The sequence below is a fragment of the Miniopterus schreibersii genome (genome assembly GCF_964146895.1).
Source record: "Miniopterus schreibersii genome assembly, chromosome: 1".
Taxonomy (NCBI): Eukaryota; Metazoa; Chordata; class Mammalia; order Chiroptera; family Miniopteridae; genus Miniopterus; species Miniopterus schreibersii.
In genome coordinates this window covers 195,502,541-195,525,440 of record NC_138101.1, presented here as the reverse complement: position 1 = coordinate 195,525,440, position 22,900 = coordinate 195,502,541, and the positions used below count along the sequence as shown (strand labels likewise).

The window sequence follows — 22,900 nt, the reverse complement described above, 5'->3', positions numbered from 1 at the left end:
AATGTAAGGAACCCACGGGACTAATGGCCTCACTGTGTATTTGGTCCAAGGGGACCCCCTTGGGTGGCGTTCAAGGCTCTGTCAGCGCCCAGCTCTCCCAGCGCCCCTCCCTGCCAAGGAGCTTGGGTTTAACAGGTGTCAGGACACACTGTTTATTATTAGTCACCCTGCAGCCTCCGCTGTCATCATCCCTGTCCCCCTTCCCTGTCTGCCCACGATGTCCCGCAGATCTACAAGTGCCTACTCCGACCCACCCACCCGGGAAGCTCCTGAGGCTGGTGGCCCGGATCCACACCAGAGCCCTGTCCTGCCCTCCGGTCTCCTGTGTCTGTTTGCCTGGCAGGTGCAGCCTGGGGCCCTGCGTTTGGCGGTTTCTCCCCTGCACCAGCACAGACTCACCTTGTGTGTCCAGTGCATTGCTCAGTTCCACGTTTAAATGAATAAATTAGGGGACTTTGAGCCAGGAGCCACCTGGTCTTCTGTCTGGTCACTTAAGGGTCTTGAGTGAACATTTAAAAGATGGTTGAGAAGAGAGGGGTGGGCCTCCTGGGAATACTCAGCGGGCGCACAGCACCCCAGGGGATGTGCTCATTGGGAGGAAGCCGTGCTCATGAAGAGAGCTGTGCTCATGACACCTAGGCTCTGTGACCATCGGCTCAATCACAGAGCCACTAGTTACAACTTCCTCGGGCAAGATTCACTGTGGCTAAGGCCACACAGAGTCCCCTCCCAGAAACATTCACGAGCCTGTTTTGTGAATAGAATTGGGTTTAAAATGACAGCCGGGAAGTCCTTCCTAAACCATTGCAGGGGAGTGAGTGGTGGGGACTCAGTGGAGGGTGACCATGTGTCCCCCCTGGATATAACCACAGTACATCCCCCCATATGACCACAGTACATCCCCCATATAACTAATCACAGTACATCCCGGTGGGCAAGAACTTGGGCTCTGGGGCCTGACCGCTGGGCCTCAAATTGCAGTTTTGCCCACGTCTAGCTGTGTGACTGTAGGCAAGTTAACTAACCTCTCTGTGCGGCAGCTTTCTCATCTCTAACATGGGGATAATAGTATCTACCTCACAGGATTAAGAGGTTAAAATAATGCATTTAAGTGAAGTGCTTAGAAGAGTACAGCCGGCCCTACTCTAACAGGACATACACGCTCCCGAAAATCCCCCAGTGATGCAGAAAATGGGCTCAGGGCGTCTCAGTAAGTCCGGGCTGCTAGAGCGGCTACCCTAGGCCCCGGGAGCCTTCGGCCACAGGCATGTGTTTCTCCCAGTTCTGGAGGCTGGGAGCCCAGGATGAAAGTGCTGGCGGGCCTGCTGCTCCCGAGGCCTCTGTCCTTGGCTCGCAGGTAGCCGCCTGCCCCGTGTCCTCACATGGTCCCCTGTGTGCACACTGCTCTGGTGTCTTCTGTGTGTCCAAATTTCCACCCAGAATTGGTGGCGGAAACGGCTTTGGCTGGTCTGATGAATGTAAGTGTGTCCACTGGGGCACAGGACCAGGGCTGGCCCATCTGATGTCACTGCCGAGTGTCAGTTTCTAAGCACTTTGGAATCATGTCAGTCATTTTATACTCACGTCAACCCTATGGTGCTGTGGACTGTCCCCTTCCCCACTTTACAGATGGGGACAGTGAGGGGAGGCACATCGCCCACAATCACAGAGCTGGCACATGGTGGAGCAGGATACCCTGACCCCTTACAGCTGGCTGTGTCCGTTTTTAGACTTTTTAATTAATAAGCTGCTGTTCTCTGGCACATGGCCTGCTGCCCCCCCCCCCCCCCAGTGCTCCTGGGTGATTTGAGGCCCCTGGGAGGGGACGACCACCCGAATCCGCTGGTCCTGGGGCCAGGCTCAGCAAGAGCTGGAAGGAAGAGGCGGGAAGCCATAAAGCAGCCTGGAGGGAAGTTATTTTTCAATCAAGTTGGGCTTTGCCTCGCTAATCCCCTCTGCGGGGGCTGAGGGCAGAAACCCTGTCTGTGTGAAGAGACCCGAGGCCTCGTACCCGGGCTTACAACCTGGGCCTGCAGCTTTGAGAAGCAAAAGCAAAGGGATGTGTCTCGGAAAAACAGTGGGCCCAGGAGGGTGCCAACTGCAGCTTATGAAAAAGCGACTGAGCCTGGGGGGGGGGGTGCTCACCAACAGGGCCCCCGACTCTCTCTGTGACACCCTGGCTCCAGGATTAGACCCCATCTACCTGAGACATTTGGAATCCTTTTTTTTAAATTTTCTCTGTGACCCTGAGCACTACATCCCTCACCTCTCTGAGCCTCAGTTTCCCCATGTGTAAAATGGGGATACTAACCCCCACCTCACAGTGTCCAGCACCTAATAAGTACAGGTTCCTAGTTTCCACAGTCAAGGGTCACAGATTACCTTTGTGACTTTGACGCCACATCCTTCCTATTCTGTAATAAATGAATTCCGTTTATAGACTTGGAGACATTCAGAATGGGACAAGCGAGGAGCAAATGTGTTTAAATGCATTGTGTGTGAAACAAGCCTCTTTTACTACATCTCTGAGTTTCTGGGGTCGGTCAGCGAGGATACAGGGTTCGCCTTCCAGCCAGAATGGCTGGACCCCGTCGCAAAGCTGACCTCAGGCGCCAGGGCCCCGGCTTTTTCATAACGCATGGCGGTTGGTGGTGGCTGGACCGTCGTCATCCGAGAGCCGAGAAGGTGGACATTGTCTTCGGCCCTCGGCGCTCTCCCCCCCCCTACATGGGGCACTGTGTGCAGGCGCCTAGTGCGGTGCCACATGGGAAATAAAAAGTATGCTCAGGAAACCTAGAGGTTAGCGGGGGTGATGCTGGTTCCAGGTGGTCCCCGGAGCAGACTTCCTGCATTGCCATTAAGAGCAGCCCCCTCTTAATGCCTTTTCAAGACCTCGGCCTGGCCACCTTTTCTAAGGCAGGTCCTTCCCCATCTCCCCCCACTCCACCAGCCCACCCCCTGACACACACATTGGTCTCATCTCCGAGGGTTTTGTCCAGTCCGCCCATGTTGCCCAGAGGCCCCGAGCAATATGCAGTATTGACGATCCCTTGTTTGTGCCTCTGTCTCTTACATTCATTCGTTCCTTGCACCCTGCGGTTAGAGGCAGGCTTCCTGGCCTCCCCTGGTGACCTCCAGTAGGACCAATCTGCAGGGCTTTAGAGCCTGGATGACATGAACCAGGATCTTCACGACTTGTCACTGTTTCTCATTTCTCGCTTGGACTCAGCAGCTGCTATTTACTGAAGCTGGTTGGTTTTTGAGCAGAACCTAGATGCTGGGGGGACCTAAAGGAGACAGAGGCCACCGTGGAGAACTCGTTGCCCATAATTTGGCTGCTGAGCCATCTTATCGTGATCATTCGTTCCCTCTGGCTGCATGAGAGAATGCGGCGAAGGAGCTTTGCAGAGTGTAAAGTGCTGTAGAAATGTCAGGGCGCACAGGCTTATGCATATAAGTGCTTATGACTGGAGTATTAATAGCAGGCAAAGAAAATGGAACTGGCCGTCCAGCAGGGATAAGGTTCAGTACGTGTTCTGTTAACAAACGATGGGCCTATAACAGCAAGAAGATGGGTGTTGTATCAACTAGGATTGCATTTGGCTGCAAGTAACAAAAACCCAACTTACAGTGACTTTCTCCAAGAGGATTTCTTTATCTCATACGAGGAAGCCCGGAGATGAGCAGCCTGGGGCCGGTTCTGGGTCCCAGCAGGGCCGTCGAGGTACTGGCTACACCTGTTCACTGCTCAGTCATTCTTAGCAGTGGCCGTGGGGTTGGTTTTCCAGCTTCACAGCCCCATTCTAGGGAGCCAGAGGGTTAAAGGGTTAGGGGCCCACACCAGCGGTCCCTGCCCCCTCTCACAGAGCACTCCTGAAACCCTGCCCCGAACTTCTCCCCTTCATGAGCTGGGCTCAGTCCCATGACTGCCCCCGCCTGCAGGGGTGCTGGGGAATGGTCCTTTTTAAATGCCCACTCGAAATTAGGATCCTGTTAGTTGAGAGGAAGGGAAGGATGGATGTTGGGGAGCCAACCAGCAGTGTCTGCCACAGTCTGCCCCTTAGCTACCCAACGTCCATGCATACCTTCTTTTCATATGAGAACTCATTCACCTTCTTCCCCGGGGACAGTCACAAAGTGTCACTGCAATACATGGTCCTTATTTAGTCCTGATTCAAGTTGCTGTAGTCAGTGCTCAAAATCCAGGATCATGACGGGCTGTGCCAGTTTCCCTGTCAAGTTTGAATGTGTCTGGTTCCTTGTGCCTATAAACTAAAAGACAAGCTACCTGCCCCCTAACCCCAACACAGCGATGGAGAAGGAGCAGCTTCTAAATATTTAATATATTTTAAACATTTGTAAATAATAATAATTATTTATTATTAAATAAAATAATAACAAACTACTGCCATTCAGGAAAGGTGAGAAAAGATCTGGGCAGGCAACCAGCAGTGCCACCACACAGAATACCACATTGCATATGTAATATGGTTGGAATTATGTTAAAGCAAGCAAGCAAAACATTTAAAAACATGTAAAAGAAAGAAGGGAAGGAAATAAGCTGCCTTGGAATAATTTAATCCATGTGACTTTTTCTTTCTATTGTATGTTCCAAGGTTTTCTGTTATAGGCATCTGTTAATTTCCTAAACAGAAAATTCCTTTCTCACATATTACATTTTATAAATATTTCCCCCGATGGTGTTGATGATAAGAGATCAGAAATCTTGCACCATGCACAGGGTTGAATACATAGTAATTTTTAAAGTAAAACTTAAATTTCTATTAATTATATGCACATAGTTTTAAAAAATAAAATTTACAGGCCAGCTGCTAATAAAAGTAATAGTCTTCACCCCAGCTCTCCCCACCTTCGGGCCCGCTCCCACGGGAAGCCCCTCCCAGAAGTTGCAGTTTAGAGGGAGGACTGACTGAAGTATGTGAAATTGCTAATAACACAGCTGCCGAAAGTATGTGTCCACCTGAAGAGCTCCTGGCCAGGTGACAGGCAGTGTTGCACAAGACAGTGACCTAAATCGGAAGAAAGAATAGCTCTGCTAACCATTTCTGACCTGGTTTACTGAAGTCTGTGAGTCACCGTGGCGGGTGGTGTCCCCATCACAGGCAGGGTCAGGAGACAGTGCTGTGTCACATTTAGGATGTGGACTTTGGGGCCAGGCCTGGGTGTGAAACCTGGCTCTGCCACCTACTAGATAGGCGACCTAACTTGTCCCTGCCTTGGTTAGTGCATCTGTAAAATGGGAAACAGGACTGTTCCTATTAAGGATTCTTTGTTGTTGTTTTTAACATTTATTGATGTATTTAAATTCTTTATTTCTTCTTGCCCCCATTTTGACATTTTATATTTTCCTAAAAGTTGATCTAGTTATGTTTTTAAACTTTCAGAGTTCAATTACTTTTTTTTAGATCGTTTGCTTGAATCGGGACTAAATAAGGACCATGTATTGCAATCTGTTGGCGTCCCTGCCCTGAGCCTTTCCTAAAATACAGGTTTCCCTTCATTTCTTTTTTTTTCTTTGCAGTTTGCTTGTTGAAGAAATTAGTGAGGATGCTTTTAACTGTAACCAACAGAAACCCACAGGAGCACAGTTAAGCTAAAAAGCTGCAATTACTTTAGGAAAAGTACAGGGGTCCCACGGACCCCAAAGCCAGGGCGTGGCAGGGTCGAAACCTGTTGTCCCTGCCTCCTGTTGGTCCTAATTGTACCCACTGAAACGTCCCCTTTTCCACAAGACAAGCTTTGAGATATTGGAAGCCTAATTTAGAGTAGGTACTGAGCTCCTCATCCTGGGAGGCATTCAAGCAGACTCTGAATGACTGCCTTGATGGCAGTGTTGCATGGGAGCTACCCTTGGTATTTAAAGATCTCTCCAATCAGAAAACTGGATTGCAAGTGCTGTGCTGGACAGAATAATTCTGGGTTCCTCATGGTGCTAAGAAAATGGGGGAGATCAAGCAAAATTTGATCTACTGGGAAATTTTACCTACAGGTGTCCTTGTTTGATTTTTTTTTTTTTAACCTGTTTTTTTACCTGTTCGATTTTCTGAAGAGAGTGAGCAAAAAGCAAACAAACCCCGCTCCTGGAACCTGAAACTGAATGTTCAAAGATGGGCTGTGATGAGTGTAGCCATCAGTAAGACCTAGAAAGGCTGCTCATATCTGGCAGTGTGGCTGGGCAAGCTGCAGCCCGCTGCCTGTTCTTATAAATAAAGTTTTATTGGAACATAGCCATGCAGTTTATGTATTGCCTTGGCTGCTTTCTACCATGCTGTGGAGTTGACTAGTCATCGGAGACCATATGGCCCATAGAGTCTAAGCCATTCACTGTCTGACCGTTGACAGGAAGATTTTGCCAACTCCTGGCCTAGAGCAGTGGTTCCAGGTGCCAGCTCAGTGTCAGAATCACCCGGGGAGCTTTGACATAATGCAGAGGCCTGGGCCCTGCCCCCGGGGATACTGATTCAATTAGCTTGGAGTGGAGCCCAGGCAGATTTTTTAAAGTTTCCCCTGGTGACTGACTGTCACGTGCAGCCAGGGCTGAGAATCACAGGTCTAGTCTCAGTGAGTTTTTTAAGATGACAGAACTGGAATTTGGCATTCTAAGAGTTCCCCCCAGTGACAGTGACCCGACCTTGACCTCGTGTCAGAGTGTAGCCCTTGAGGTCTGAACCACTGGGCTTCAGCTTAAGGGACACCTTGTAATGATGACTCTCTCTGGTGACCCTAAGGACTCGTGTCCCTGAAGAGGGATGAAGGTGAGCCACATTACCGCAAGGGCCGTGTGTGTGTGTGTGTGTGTGTGTGTGTGTGTGCGCGCGCGCGCATCTGTCTGTGTCTGTATGTATATGCATGCACACGCATGGGCATGCATGAGTGTGTACATTTGGATGATTTACGTAAGTAATAACTTTTGTCTGTTTTCAAACAAATGTGTTTCACAAAGGGACCAGTGGTGTGTGAAGCCTTCGGATTTGTCATCTTGGCACAGCTCAGTCCCCCGGCTCCGGCTCCGGCAACCTGTGGTCTCTTGTGTTAATTAACGTGAAATGTTGGTGACACGTCAAGCTCCGGGAGAATTTGACACCTCTTGCCTTTCCCCATCACAGTTTCCAGTCGTTACCTCTCCTGCTCAGGATAGGAATTTAAATTCACGCCGGTGTCGCTTTTTGTTGGCAGGTAGAAGTTGTAAATGGGAGTTTCACAGTTTGCTTTATCCCTTGCAAATATTAACCACCTTGCAAATATTAACCACCTTGCAAATATTAACCACCTTGCAAATATTAACCATGTTCCATTCATGTCTTTTCTCCCAGGAGGATCCCAGGGCCTCCTGTTCCTCCCGGCTGCTGTCCCGTGAGGGCCTGCTCTCCTGGACACACTCCAGGGTCTGTTAGCTAGATGACCAACTCATCCCAGTTTGTGTGGGACTTTCCCAGTTTTATCACTGAACACCCTGTGCCCTGGGATCCCCTCTAGTCCTGGGCAAACTGGGACAGTTGGTCACCCTAATACTGGAGGTTCAAGCAGCTGATTGGCCTTTGCATGCACAAAAATATTAGTATTCAAAGGTATGTGTGTTTTAGACAGATGTCCTTAAAAATGCAAATCAAGGTCATTTGTATGAAGTGAGTGTTTTTAATGTCCTTTTTAAGAAACAGCTGAACCCGAGAGGTTGGGCTAATGCTCCCTATTAGGCTTGTTAAGCTCCACTCCTAGGGGACGAAGCGCCAGGGCAGCCTTCATTCTGCAGGTGAGCTGTCCCGGGCGTGGAACACCTTCAGGAAGGTTCTTCAGTAAGATTTGCTCTGCAGGGGTCAGCAGCCAGCGTGGCACCGGGGAGAGGGGCTTGGCTCACAGTGACTAGGCTGTCTGAGCTAAGCCACCAAATGCTGGGGCAGGTCACGTCCTCTCTGAGACAGTTTCTCATCACCTCTTGCCTGCCGAGGTTGCGGCGGGTGTCGAGGGATTCTCCCTGCCTGGAAGAGGCTTGGTGGACGTGGGCTTCCTCCCTTCCTCCCTCTCAGTGGGGGCCTGCTTCCCACCCAAGATGGGCATTAGCCAGGGCGGACAACTGCTATAGCAACAGCCCCAAAGTGACTGTGAAGGTGTTTCTCACTCTCCCGGTTGTCCAACAATGGTATCCCTCATGGGCATCTCTGCTGGGCCATCCTAGCCCAAGGGAGACCGGGAGTCTGGACTCCTGCCCTCTTGTGGCTCTGTCTTCCTCTGCGTCCTTTGTGTTGCCCCTGTGTAGTGGCACAAGGCATGGAGGACTGCTGGTCGCACCCACCTGTCCACACTCTGGGCCCTGCGACCTTAAGGGACGCTAGGAAATGTAGTTTGGCTGAGTGCCCAAGAGGAAGAAGAAACAGGGTTTGGCCAGCATGTGGTCGTCTATGTCACAGGATGTGTGGCTGCCTGATTCAGTGGCTGTGTGGACCCCCCCATGGAGACATCTCCCCCAACACAAAGCCCTCTAATGAACATCTCTCTAAATTTCCAAAGCAGAATTCTTACAAGGAAGTTGTGATTAGTTTTACTCAGAGAAGGGGTCTGGCTTCAAATGAGCTTAGTTTAGACAAATTAAGCCAATGTCTTTATTGCAGAACTTCTCAGAGCCTTTAATATACTGATCATAAATATCCAGGACGTTGGGCTCCTCTTTTGAGAGGTCTTTTAGAAGCGGTACCCTGCAGAATATGATTTGGAAAACACTACTTTAGAAGTTACTCAAGTTTATATTCAGAAACCAGAATACTTTCAAGAAAACACTGGTATAAAAATATCACCAAAATTTGTGGTCCTCAACAGAAACTTCGGTCCCCCAAGGGCTCAGGGGCACAAGAGGTAAGACTTCCCGGCGTGTGAAGAGAATATTTTTCTATCTCCCTGTCTTCCTTCCCTCTTTCCTTCTCTCCCTCCTCCCTCTCTCTCCATCCCTCCTTCTGGAACCTGGCAAAGGAACCCCATGAGGACAGGGTCCCCCTCTATTACCTGTGGTTGAGTGTCCTCTTTGTATGCTGCCTGGATGGGTATGGGCACGACCTGTACAACACCCCTTGAGCCCTGTCTCAATCGCAGCTGCTCGCGTCCGGGCAGTCTGCCGGGATTGGTCCTGTCCCCCCGGTCTGCCCATCTGGGTGGATGTTAAAAATCCCTTTTCCTGAGCTTGGGTTTTTATGGCTGGCTGGCGTCATCTGTCATAAATAAATCAAGGTGGGCTGAGGTTTAGCACTGAGGTTAGACTCACTCTCAGAAAAAAAACTGGAGCGGGTTTATTTTTTATTTTAGTTACAGGCACCAGCCCTATATATATAGCTTAAAACTTAATTTGGTGTGTAATTGGGACTAGCCCTTTGGAGCCCTGGGTTATGTGTTTTGGAGCAGCTGAGAAGCAGGGCAGAGCGGTGCAGAGCGTGGTCTGTTAATTGGTGGCCTCTGGGACCCGTGAGAGAATTGGATTTAAGTCCCCAGTTAGAATGAGTTTGGCAGTTTTATTTGTCTCTATGGGGGCGGGTTGGGAGACCACCGGTTTGTGCCGACTCGAGCAGGCTGCTCCCTCTCTGTCCTGAAGCCCCAGGTCCCCGCATCCCCGGCCTGCACAAGGGACAGAGGAGAGGAGGCTTCGGAGGAGCAGGGGGTGAGGCGCCGCCAGCCCCGGCGGCCACTTCTCTGCACATTTATTTGTAGGAGTTGCACGCGGCTCGGTCTGTGGTCCCAAGGAGGGTTTTACATTTTATTACCGAAGTCTCGATAAAAGGGACTTGGGTCAGAGCAAACATTCGGGGAGGAAAAACAAAGGAAATTAAATGCAAAAGTCAGCGCCGGTGCGGCCCGCGTGGAGGCCTGGCTTTCATAGCGCCGGGCCGGTGGGGGAGGTGGTCCCCAGGAGTCGGAACCAAGGGACGGCGGCCTGCTGTTCCCGAGCCTGGCCCCTCTCCTGTTTGAAAAGAAATTGCCGTTTAATTTGTTTCTGAGTTTTATTTCTCAAGTGAACCAGCATGGGGCCGTGTAATGAGGTTGTGTTTCTGGGAGGTGTTGAAAGATGGGAAAGGAGCGAAACCACCGGGCAGGGCCTGGCGCGTCCAGACGTGGCCCCGGCCCCGGGAGCCCAGCAGGCGGGGGCCGCCCGAGGGCCAGCGGCAGTGGGTGCCCATGTGCGGGCTGGTGACAGTCAGCTGGTGGACTCTGTCACCTGCCTGCCTGCGTGTGGTATGGCAAACACAGCTCTAATGTATTTGAGCCTCGAGGCCACTGAAGTTGGTACAGTGATTCCCACTGTACAGATGGGTGAACCGAGGCCCTGGGAGCAGAACCTCCTGTGTTCAAGTTCCCTCAGAGCCAGGCCCTCCTGTTTGAAACTTCTCTGTGTCCTGTGGGGAGAAGGCTGAGGTAGGAACAGCCTGAGGCGGTCACACAGGCTCCCTGGAGGCTTTCTCAGCCCTGGCGCTGCTGACACTCAAGGCCTGGTCCCTCTGTGTTGTGGCAGGTGACAAAGAGTCTGCTGCTTTCAAGGACTCATAGCTGCTGCATGGGGCTGTCCTGGGCACTGCAGGGTGTTGAGCAGTGTCCCTGGCCTCTACCCACTAGATGCCAGTAGAATGTCCCCTCAGTCATGACAATCAAGACTGTCTCCAGCCCCTGCGAAATGTCCCCTGGGGGCAGAGGCACCCCTGGTTGAGCACCCCTGGCCGAGAGCCTGGCCGGGAGGGCTCTGACCTGTACAGGGTATTCCTAGCATGGGGACACTGAGACCAGCAGCCTGTCTGAGGAGTAGAGCCCCAGGGGATTCATGGGAGAAGCCGACTGAGGTCGCCAGGAGGACCCTGCAAACATGTGGGAGGCACATCGGGCGGTGTCACCCTGGAGCCCAGTTCAAATCCTGCCCTTCCAGTGAGAAGCCAGGTTACTTAAACTCTGTGCTTCAGTCTCCTCCTCTGTGAAATGGGGGCAGCTCTAGACGGGCTTCACAGGAATATCGGTAGATAGAGGATGACTCCTGTGGTGCTTGGGCGCAGGAAGTGATGGCTGCTGCTGCCAGGCCCCCAGGCTGCGGCTTTCAAGGCCTCACAGCCTCTGCTTGGGGTGGGCGCCCTAATTTGCATGTCTCCTTTTGTGTATCCGCTTCAGTGGTGGAGGGAGGTGAGCTTTCTGCAGCTCACCCTGAGCTTTTGTCCTGGTGTCAGGTTCAGGTGGGCCACTGGGTATCTGTCCAGTCCACACCTGTAGCCTCCTGCCCTCTGGCTTGGAGGAATGAGCACATAGCAATGGGGTCACAGTTCTCCCATCTGCCTCCCTCCTCCTGCCAGGCAGCGCCCCTGAAGCTGGAAGCAAATGCTCCCACCAACTCACCTGGACGGACATCACAGGACCCATCTCTCTCTCGGAGTTCAGTCCTCCCAGGTGAATTCTGAGTCATCTTTCAGGAGATTCAGAGGCCTCCCAGCTGTAGGAATTCAGTGACTGCAGCCACTACCAGAAGAACCCTTTGGACACAGGACAGGAAGTGACCTTTTCTTGCCCGGGGTCAGTAAGCGATATCACATGTGATGGTAGCAAGCCTGGGGGTCATAGTCCTCTCCCCATGCTGTGTCCTGTGGTCTGTGGTGGAGCTGTGTGCTGGCTCCAGACTGTTTGATGTTTCTCCCGCACCAGGTGACATTCCTATTGCATTCCCTACTCCGCCCAAGGGTGACCAAGGAATTGTGCCACTTGTCTCTTCCCAGTTCACACCCTGCATCTCAAATTGTGCACCATCGTCACCTCCAAGCTGGTTAAAATGCCTCAGCCCCAGAGAGAGTGGGTCAGTAGGTCATGGACGGGGTCCAGGAGTTAGCATGTCAACTGTCACCCCAGAAGCTCTTGATACTGTGATCCGTGGGCCCTGCTTTAGAAACGCTGAGTTGTTCACTGATCACATTGAAATTAAGTGCAGTGGTATCTATCTATATGCATTAGCTGCATGCATGTTGGGGGGGGTTCTGGAAGGATGGTCTATAAAATGTCAATAGTGGTGATCTCTGGGTAGGATGAGATTTCGAGATATTTTAGATCTATTTCTCTCTGCTTTCCTGTATGGTTTTAATTATAGAGGAAATAGGACATAGGATGTAGGTGTGAGGGGAATGTGGACAGAGGGAAAAAAGGCCACATGTGTAACGGAAACTATTTGCGCTCAGAGCTGTGCCCCTCTCTCTGTGACTCCCAGCTCCCGAGCCTGCGCGGATGGCCTACAGAAGAAAGGAATGGCAGACTTCTCATTTTCACCTTGTCTGTTTTTGGCAAAGCAGCGACCAGACTCATGGCTGGGAACTGAGATGGTGGAGTTGAGCCTGAAGGCTGGGCCTCCCATCCCAGCTCTGTCCTGGAGCCCCGGGCCCGGTGCGCTCCTCCTCTCCCTGGCCAGCACCCGGGCACCCTGGCCAGCCAGGCAGAGCCAGGGAGGGTGATTTTATAGCACGGTTATTACTTTGTTGTTGCCCAGTAAACCCACACCGGGCCCCACAAACACTGTGTGAGAAGGCCAGACCCTGCCCGAGAAACGGTTTCCTACACCTTTACAACGTGATAGGTGCGGTGGAAAAAAGGGGCCGTTGGATTTATGGAAACTATATAAAGTTTATGGAGTCTTGGCAAGCCAGAAGTAGAAAAGGCCTGCAGGAGGGGGGTGGGCACTTCGGAATGGAGAGAGCCATGAAAGGGCGTCAGACCTCTGTGTCGGACACCAGACACAATAGCCCAAGGCCGGGGCATGCCGTAGGACGGTGGGGGTGGGGAAAGTGGCCTATGGGACAGCTATTAGGGATGCCTTCGGGGGTGACCCCACTGAATCTTACAGCCTGCCTGTAGAGGGGAGACTGAGGCAAAGTATTTTGAAAGTTAGAACATGCCCAAGGTCGCCCAGCTAATGGTGTGTGGCTCTCACGTGGATGTTCTGGGGCAGGCTAAATTCATGCAGTCTCTCTCCTGTGGATTAAATGGTGTGTCCCAGTTTCAGGTCCAGAAAATGTGGTCTCTGTGCCCGATTTTAGTTTGGGACTTGTCTGTTATTTGTGATTTCATCTCATGGTCCCCTCATATCTTCAGTCACCACCTTGCCTCCGCCCCCTGGGTCAGCTTTGCTGTTGAGGCTGATCTGTGCCCAGATTCACCCACGGGCCATGGCTAGAATGAAAGTGAAGCCTCCCAGAGGGTGGCTCTGGATCAGGGCAGAGTGAGAAATATTGTCCTTGCCTTCAGGAGCCCCTCCGTGTCCCACATGTACTGTGGGATCCTCTTAGAGTTTTTGGAGGAGTACCCATTGGGGTCTGAAACCACCTCTTCCCATGCCCTCAGCCCTGGACACTTCTCATTCATTTCTCCTTACATGTGTGCTCTGTGGTGTCCATGTTTTCTCTCCTGCTTGGCTGTGAATTCTTGGAATGCTGATTCTTTGCTTAATTCTTTATCTGATTTTGCTCACGGGGTCTGGCATAGTTCCTGGCATGTAATAATTGAATAAGTATCAACTGGTAGGATGGGTGGGTGGATGGATGGATTGATGGATACATGGTTGAATGGAAGGATGGATGGATGGATGGATGGATAGATAAATATGTGGTTGGATAGAAAGATAGGTGGATGAATGGACAGATGGATGGATAGATACATGGATGGATGATGGATGGATGGATAGATAGATAAATATGTGGTTCAATGGAAAGATGGGTAGATGGATGGATGGGTGGATGAATGGGTGGATAGATACATGGATGGATGGATGGATGGATGGATGGATACATGGATGGATGGATACATGGATGGATGGATGGATGGATGGATGGATGGATGGATGGATGGATAAATATGTGGTTGGCTGGAAAGATGGGTGGATGGATGGATGGATGAATGGATGGATAGATACATGGTTGGATGGAAAGATGATGGATGGATGGATGGATGGATGGATGGGGCACATATAGACTAACGGACACCCACTTCCTTGTTTACATCTTTCTGCACAATTAAACCAGCAGGCTCACCCACGTTCTCTCAAGCTTTCCCTGAATGCACTTTGTTTCATACTTTGCTCTCTCCGAAGCCATATGGAGAAACCAGCCTGGGTGTTTGAATGTGTGTGTAAATACTTTACAATCCCCATAAACTTGTTTAAAGACAGTTGGGGGTGAAGGTATAAACTGGGGCAGCCTTTGGGGAGGGCGATTTGGAAGTAGCTATTAAAATTTTAAATGTGCCTACCACTAAGACCCAGCAGTTTCACTTTAGTCGTCAGGCATGAGAAATACGTTCACAGGCTTGTGCACAAAGAACCACACGCCCAGATGCTTACACAGGGATGCTCGTAACAGTGAGAACGGGAAACGGCTAAGTGCCCAGCGACAGAGGGACGGCCACTAAACTATGGGACACCCTTCCTATGGGAAACACTGCAGAGGCAGAAAGGTCTCAAGCGGGGCTTGGGGCAGGGTGTCTCCAACCTTCAGGAAAGCTCTGAGACTGTCACTCAGCAAATGCGCCCCCTCCCTACCTCATTTCTCTCACTTCTTTTCCTTTCTCCCTCCTCAAGAAACAGTTTACTGGAATTAGACATGTAATCCTTGTGCCCACTTGCCAGTGACCTTCCCTAACAGAAAGGGAGGGAAATGAGAGAGAATCGGCCACATAAAGCATCATTACTGTCTGCTGGCTCTTCAATTAAAAAGACTGAAGGGCACAATATTAAAATTTGATTTATGGGCACCACTATCTGCCCAGTAATGAGGCTGAGAGGAAAAAGGAACTGCAGTCGTTACAGAAAACTGGAGCCTTTTCCCTCCCGCAGCAGAATTGCCTCTCATGTTCTTATTGCTAAAGAAATGGGAAATGGCTTTAAGTACGTGTGATGTGTTCTTCCAACATGTTGAAATCCAGAGCTTGGTAAGCGGGGAGTCAGCCGACGCCGGCATTTCAAGCTTCCTGAGAGGTGTGGCGGCTGGAGCTGTGGGGCTGCTGGTGGGTCCAACCCTGGGACTGGCACCCACCACCCATCTCAAAACTCCCCCGCTCCTAAGACCCCCGTCCAGCGAATGCCACGGAGCTCGGGAGGGAGTGGAAGAAGCACAGAATCCAGCTCCGAGTCCCAACTCGGCTGCTTATTTGCTATCTGTGACCCCCAGTTTCTTCACCTGCAAAGTAGGAGCGTTAACCTTAGCAATTGTGTGGCTTTGGGCAGGTGCCCCAGGTCTCCCGTCCGCCCCCAAGGGTGGTAGTAAGGATTAAATTAGCGAATTCGGATAAAGTGCCTAGATGGGTACCTGCCCCATAGCGAGTGCTTGGTAAATATTTTTCTATTATTATTATTATTGCAGATGTTTTTGCTGTAATTACAAGACCTGGGATTCAAACACAGACCCCCTATTTTCCTTGTGCCGATGGGGGGCAGACAGACCAGAGGGCAATGCCCAGCTCTGACTGTCCAGCAGGTGCCCTGGGCGAGTCGGGGTACCTCTCTGAGCCCCTTCCTGTTCATCTGTAAAATAAATTTCTACTCCACAGGCAGTGTTGTCAGGGTTAAAGATGAACGGAAACAAAGTGTCCAGGACGCGGTCAGCGCTGGCCAGAGGGAGCAACCCTCGGAGAGGAAAGCTTTCCTAAGAAGCCTGTGTGGGTTTATGGCTCCGGCTCTCTGAGGCTCTGCAGACTCCTGCAGGATGCGCCCTTCCTGAAGGAGCTTGAGTGTTTCTTGACTCTAGAAATAATAGTGACTAAAAAAAAAAAAAAAGAGCAGCCATTGTGCCAGGCACTGTGTTGAGGTGGCTTGCAGGATCGCAGGTATCTTAGGGCAGCCTGGGAGTGAGCAGATAGACATGGAGATGGGCGACTGCCCCAAGGACAAAAAGCTGGGAGGTGAAGGCCAGAGAGCCCCACCCAGGACTGTCAGTTCTTTCCGCCACACTCGGGCGCATTCCGGAGCCTGCATCCCAATTCCTAATCGCTGGCCTCCGCACGCCCTGTCTCTCAGGTGTCCCAGCTCCTCGGGCCCGTCGCCCCTGCCAGGCAGGTATACAGCGCTGTCACCTTGTGTTAATTTGTATCTCACCACCAGCGCTCCTTAAGCTGGAGAGAGTCAAATGCCCAGATGCTCACCTGAGGTTGTGTAGGACGTTTTGTTATGTGTGTCTGAATTTTGGGTATTTAATCTACTGAAGATGCTGGGGAGTGCGGTGCGGCTGGGAAAACAGATTATAGGTGCCACCCAACCCCTTGCCAACCCCCTTGCGTTCGTTCATTCGTACCCGGGACCCTCCTGGGCTCTGTCTGCCATCTGCCTGGGATCCCCCTGGGGAAGAGGAGGGTGGGATCTTGTGCGTATTTCTCTTTGCCCGGCTAATGGCGTTTCTTTGTTTGCAGTGGAGCGGGAAAATGTGCAGAAGAGGACCTTCACTCGGTGGATAAACCTGCATCTAGAGAAGGTAAGCGGCGCTGGGCGTTGGTAACTGACGGGTTCATCCGTGACTCAGTGTACAGTTCAGTAGCCTGGGGAGGGGACACAGCGGCTCTGTGTTTTCTGTTGTTATTGTCACTCATTCATTCAAACATCTATCCAGTGCGTGCTCACTGCCTGGTATCAAGCTCCGGCTGGGAACACGGAGGTAAGTAAGGCGCTGTTCTCTCCTCCTGGGGCTGTTAGTCCAGTTGGGGAAGGAAAGGTCTACCTTTTTTTTTTCCATGGTAAAGACTGCTTTGTGGGTCTTGCAGTTAGTACAAGTCAATAGATATTGACCCCCAAAGAAGAACTCGGTATTTTATCAGCTTCCTGGCCCATAGAGAGCTGAGTGAAACCGACCCAGCTGACTGCTGGGAGTATAACTGCAGTCAGTCCTGCTTCTTGGGAAGTGAAGCCACAGCCAGCTGATATATGGCGTTTGCTGTGCCACCAACTGTAAGAATCACGGCAGCTCTATACAGGAGGCACCAGCTATCCCACCCTTCAGATGCACTGGAATTCCACTGTCCTCCTGAAATATGATTTGTTTCCCTGGAACTTTATTTTCAAACTGCCTGCGTGTAGCAGTGCGAATGGTCCTCTGGGCAATCTGACAAAGAGCCGGCAGATTTCGTAGCACGTTGACTCAGTTACTGCCCACCAAGTGCCACAGCGGAACGCTGGGAGCGAATGTCGCCACACCCAGAAGGTCTGTCTTTAAACAGATGAGCAGACGTTAGGAGACATTCACTATTGTACAACCCAGACACTTCCATGGACAGGAGACGAGGGGGGATCTTGAATTCTGGTTTGCAGGCGGAGGGTGGGGCTCTCATTAAGACTTTTGTAGGAATTTGGATTGATTTATGCAAGAACCCTTGACACCTTCTCACAAAGCCAGATTCCCGTTAACCACGTAATGTTGCTATTGATCAGTAACATTACCTGCCCCTTTGGGTGCCCCAGGCATCACATATCTCCTTTAATCCCCATGACGACCCTTATTACCCCCACCTCCCCAACCTGTTATAAATAAGGAAGCAGGTGCAATGACTTCCTGCAGTCCCACCACCAAGGGGGACGCTCTCCCTGTGGCTTCTGAGGATTCAACTTTGTGGCCTTCCTTTCCCCTGTTCTTTCTGTCTGACCTTCTCTGGCCTGCAGTTTTCAATTGCATTTTGTCTGCAGTCCCCTCGGGCAGGCACAGCATAAGACAAAAGCAGCAGAACCGTTCACCCGCTCATAGCAGAGGGAAGGATGAGCCCCAGAGGGGCAGGGATGCCAGCAGGCAGCTCCAGAGAGAAATCCCAGCCCTCCTTATGTCCCTGAACATTCAGTGTTGCCTGGGGCTGGCTTTCTTTATAAGAAAGCTGGCGGATCAGGCTTCCTTCCACTCATTTCATTTCTTCTGAAATCCCGCTATCTGGTTCTCCAAACAGACCCAGCCAGCAGTCTCATTTCCTTTTAAACCTGGAGGTATTCCAGTGCCCACGTTAGTTCAGGCAGGTTTGTTACCTTCTCTCCTGTCCTCTCACAGGCACAGGAGTAACTGTCCTTAGAGTTAACCAAAATGAAGGTTCTTAGAGGGAACCATCAAAATGATTAGAAAGCAGAGGAAATAAATGTGGTTTGTAGGAAGTGGAGCCCTTGCCCATAATTCCCATTCACGGAGTTGACTTTCGGGGCCTGTGATATTTCCCGAGCAGCACTGGGCCACCCACACCTCTGTCCCCCACCTGTAGAACAGGGTACACTTGACCCAGGAGGCTCCTGAACTCTTCAGGTGAGAGACTGCCTATCGTGGATGAAGTGTGAGAAATCATTGCCAGTTATTTGGACTGTGGGTGCATTTTCGGCAGGGCTCATAAAGTGAAATGTTATTTCTGGAGAAAAGGAGAACCGTTTCCCAAACCTGAGTTCACTGAACTCCTAAATGAACGCCTGATGTGTGTCTGGGTAGCTGGATCCCTCCTGGTGGACAGCATGTGGCCGTGGTGTCTGTCTTTCTTTCTTTCATTCTTTTTTTAATTAAAAAATAAATACAGGGAAGTACAGAGGGTAATACAGCAAATACCCGTCCCTCACTCACGGCCCCAAACGAGCCTCTTAGCATTTATCCTATCAGGGCTTTTCCCCTTGGCCGCGCCCCGGCTCCTTCCGCCGGGCAGGTGGGCAGCACCCACTCTGAAGATAAATCAGACAGCACCTGAAACCCATGCCTAATAAACAGGGCAAAATTAACAGCCGCGTTTCCAACCCTGAGACTTTCAAGAGCAACCTTTCATGTAGAGGAAACCCAGGAGGTCCTCGGGGAACTGGGCTTAACTGCAATTTGAAGGCTGTCAGAAATCTTTACCGAGGCTCTGGCTCCTGGAAAAATTCCTTCGTTTACCGAAGGAGTTAGATCATGAAGAAAGCCCTGGGGGTGCTGTTTACTCGGCCATACCGATCTCATGAAGCCCATGGAACGTTCGGGGCCCCGGGACTGTTTTCTCTGGAGCGGTTTCAATTTCTCCTCCTGCCCTCTCGCGGAGTGGACCTTGGCCGAGGCCCCGTGTGCTGCTGCTGCCTCCGAGGCTCCCACAGACACTGTTGATGGAAACGATCCCTGGCCACCGTCGGGGCTGGTCACTGGAAATGTTGTTAGTCCATCCATCGGGGGTGTTTTGTTCTGGCCTCGTGATCTCTGCCTCCCATTAGCAGGAATAATATTTCCGTAAGAGTCTCTGTAACCCGATGCCCTCGTGCTCGGCCTGGAATGTGCCCAGGGAGCCATGGGAGTTTGCAAAGAAAATAATCTGCCCTTTGGTTCAAAGTCACTGCTGCCCTTGAGGCGAAGCCCTTTTCTGCGCACCTGTGGGTGGAATCGCCCTGTGTTTGGACTCACCGGGGGGTCAGGGGCTCTTATGAGGCCTAAGGAAATGCCACCTTCCCTAATAAAATAGAAAACACGGGCCCTCCAAGGCTGCCTGGGGAAGGAGGCCTTCCCGGAGGAAAGGGTGCCTGGGCCACAGCTCCCTCGTGTTTCCAAGGCTTTCCTTACCCCAGGTCTCCTGCTGGTTATAGCTGCCCACCCCCTTTAAATGTCCCCTCATCTCCTCTGTGAACATCCCCTTTCATTGTACCCAGGAGCAGAGAGCACCCAGCCTAACTATCCTAATGTTGCCAAAGGCCCCAATACTGACAGGTAAATGGAACCGGGGCTCGGGTGGAGGCTCATTAGAAATGTAGGTTTATGGACCCTGTTACGGGAGGTTCTGTTGCAGTTAAGTCTTCACCAGGCTGCACTAAACAGAAACTTTTCTTCAAGCAAAGTCTGACCTGAGACTCTAAACAAAGGCCCATAAGAGCTGAGTGTCTCTGATGAAGGGGGTGCAATGGACCGGCCTCCCTCTTGGCTCCCTTGGCCCCCATAGGGTGCCCTGAAGTTGTTCTGCTGAAGCCTAGGGTCCAGGGAGCCCAGTTTGCAGATCCCTGGGCTGGGCCATCTGACCAACAAATTCAGCCGACCACGTGGATTCTGCCACTTCAAGCCAAACTCGTGGTGGGCAGGGCACAGTGTCAGCTCACCCAGACTCTAGACCTCTCCAGGACTAGGCTCAGAGAAGAACGCTGGGGCAGGGGGTGGGCAGCTTTCAGTTCCTCCCACCCAGGCCCCTTCACACTCCAGGTCCTGTGTGGAGAGCTGCCTTTCCCCAGGGAGAGGGAAGAGCTGGGTGAACTGGGGCTGAGGGTGCCGTTTACTGACCCAGGGAACCCAGAATGGGAAGCGAGTGAAACAGAGAACCGATGCTTCAGGGTAGTTCCCTGGGGAGGGGCATCGGCTAAGGACACCTCCCTTTCGGGACTCATAACCATGAGGCGTACACCCCCGGGGTGCAGTGCCTTACTAAAGAGGGCACCCCAAGTCTCTGCGGGAAGGAAGCCACTTTAGAGTAAACTGGTTTGACTGACCAGTTTACTGGGAGGGCAGGTGCTGTGCCAGGTACTTTTCCTGCATGATCTCAACCCATTGTAGTTCCCGCTTTTGTGGTGAGTCAGAAACCTAACCCTGACCTTATAGCCAAGGATACTCAGGCCCAGGGAGGTTAAGGAAAATGCCCAAGGCCAAGTCCTGTTGAGGGTAGAACCTGGATTTGAACTCAGGTGTGTCTAACCCCCTTGCTTCTTAGTGGAACAGGTGGGAGGTACATTTATCTCAGGAAGCCTGGATGCTGTGGAGGAAAGAGGCAGTAACATTCACGGATTAACTTTTTAGTACAATTTTTAATTTGTTTGGTTTGTTACAATGAGCATGTACTATGTATATCTAAACATATAAATGTACATCAACACATACATATAAACCAGCCTCTCGAACTTTGAGATCCCAACAGACCTATAGACGTGGGGGTGAAGGGAAAGTTTCTCTCCCTCACCCAGCCACCCAGCATTCAGCGGGCCAGCTTGTGTCCCTCCCAACCAAGGTGCCCACACCAGCCTCCTTCCTGGCTTCCTCTGCCAAGGGCACCCCAGCTCCAGACTTTGGACTAAATATTAATAATGTGACAACTGGCACCTCAGGAAGGCGCGCATATTTGGACTGAGCAGTATGGGAGATGGGGGAGCCCTGCCGACACCTGGGCCCTGGCCCAGAGGGTAACTGACCCGGGGTTACGCTGTCACCGTGTGGGTCCAGCTGCACCTGTGGCCAACCAGCGTGTCCTGATGAGGACCCGGGCTGTACCAAAGAGCCAACTCATCCAAACACTGGGTACATCACCAGCCTCTTGGAGCCTCGGGGTCCCCAGATCTGAGGTGAAGGGCTTGTACCCAGTAATTTTATGTGAGACCTCCATCTAGAATCATTTCATTCTTTGGAAGGCTGTGATTACGACATGCCTTTTCTTTCTACCCTTAAGCAGAAACGTGGATGGAATGTGATTCTGAGGTCGGAGATCTCATATTAGAAGGGTCCCCAAGGGTCACCTGTTTGATAGGTCCTCTGACCCTGTCTCCTCTACAGCTCCCCAGCACACCTGCTACCCAGGCATCACCTCCAAGGGGCCGGGCTATGCCCGCTGTGTACGGGCCTTGCTGCCTGTGGACAGATGTGGGTGTCCAGATGTTCTCTCTGGAGTGAAGCCTACAGCTATGAACTAGTTCTGTGCCTCACACAGGCCACTGATCGGCTGCTGTCTTCCCCTCTTCCACAGTGCGACCCTCCTCTGGAAGTTAAGGATTTGTTCATTGACATACAAGATGGCAGAATCCTCATGGCTCTGTTAGAAGTCCTGTCTGGGCGAAATCTGGTACGTATGGCACAGAAGGGTCAGGAAGAAATAAAACACCAAGGAAACGGCACTGAAGGTTTCTTTTTAATACAGATCTACAGGGTGTCCCCCAAAATGCATATGCACTCTGAATGATTAGAAAGCCAGTGCTTATTAGCTTACAGTTCATTTTCAAAATTTAAGAGAATCTACAGAAATGAATAATATTTTTGTCAATGCCTGTTTTCGAACTGATGACTGGTCCAGGCACTGCTGATAACATGAAGCAATGGAATCTCAAACAGCAAGAATCGTTTTGTTCTGTATTTGTTTGCCCTCAACTCAGCAACTGCTGCCAGTTTTATACCTTAGTGGCACTTTAGGTTAAATATTCTTTGTTCAGAGCTTAGTCTGGCTTCACCTATTATTTCAAATCAGTTATACCTGAAAAGGAGTGAAAATTAAGTGAGTTATCAGCTGTTCAAGTATGTATACATTTTTTGAGACACCCTATATATGTATATACACATACCTGGCCATACATAAGTCCTATGACATGACACTGTGGAAGGTGACATTCCTTTCTCAGTGACTAAGACTGATATAATCATGGGTAACTAAGCAGTATCTTTTTTTTTTTTTAGCAAGTATTTACTTTAGTAAGTAGATGAAAAATGCCCAGTGTTTTCTGTGAGTCTGTTAAGGCTAAAGATTGGAACTAGAACATTATGGTTTAACTCACCAGCCGTTATATTAACCAGAATGATAGGCAAGAATCAAGGTGATGGGGAAGGCATCTTACAGCCAAATTCTATCGTCTCCATCCCAAGGCTAAAGCTAGAACTGCTGCCTTCTAGAACCTTCTTATAAGTATAACCAAAAGTATGACCAAAATGGAATTGAACCGCTGATCTCGAGGTTTATTTCACTTGGGTCGTAGCGAGCCCCTTTCGTGCGGTGTGTGTCTGCTCTGTGCAGGCCGGTCCCGTCTCCCCTTCACAGAGCGGGCTGCTCAGCCTCAGTGCTGGTGGCGTGTTGGGTGGGACGGTCCTTGTGGTGGGGCCTCCTGTGCACTGCAGGTGGCTTAACAACAACTTGGTCTCTACCCACTGGATTGGATGCCAGTAGTACCCCCAGGTGTAACAACCAAACATGTCTCTAC

General features: G+C 51.0%; 1 protein-coding gene and 1 pseudogene across 3 annotated transcripts in view; one reads left to right on the top strand and one right to left on the bottom strand.

Annotated features, from left to right (window-relative positions):
* CLMN (calmin) overlaps positions 1 to 22,900 on the top strand; it is an 83,490-nt gene that overhangs the window by 34,356 nt on the left and 26,234 nt on the right. For both annotated transcript variants that reach the window (XM_081138684.1, XM_081138685.1), the window contains exons 2-3: positions 16,411 to 16,472; positions 21,682 to 21,777. In XM_081138684.1, the coding sequence (XP_080994810.1) occupies positions 16,411 to 16,472; positions 21,682 to 21,777 (158 nt within the window). The remainder of the gene's footprint in view (positions 1 to 16,410; positions 16,473 to 21,681; positions 21,778 to 22,900) is intronic.
* On the bottom strand, positions 16,876 to 17,456 carry LOC308564675 (cytochrome c oxidase subunit 7A2, mitochondrial pseudogene; annotated as a pseudogene). Its single transcript has 2 exons — positions 17,432 to 17,456; positions 16,876 to 17,131 (listed from the first exon to the last, which is right to left on the bottom strand). The product of its transcript is annotated as a cytochrome c oxidase subunit 7A2, mitochondrial pseudogene (transcript).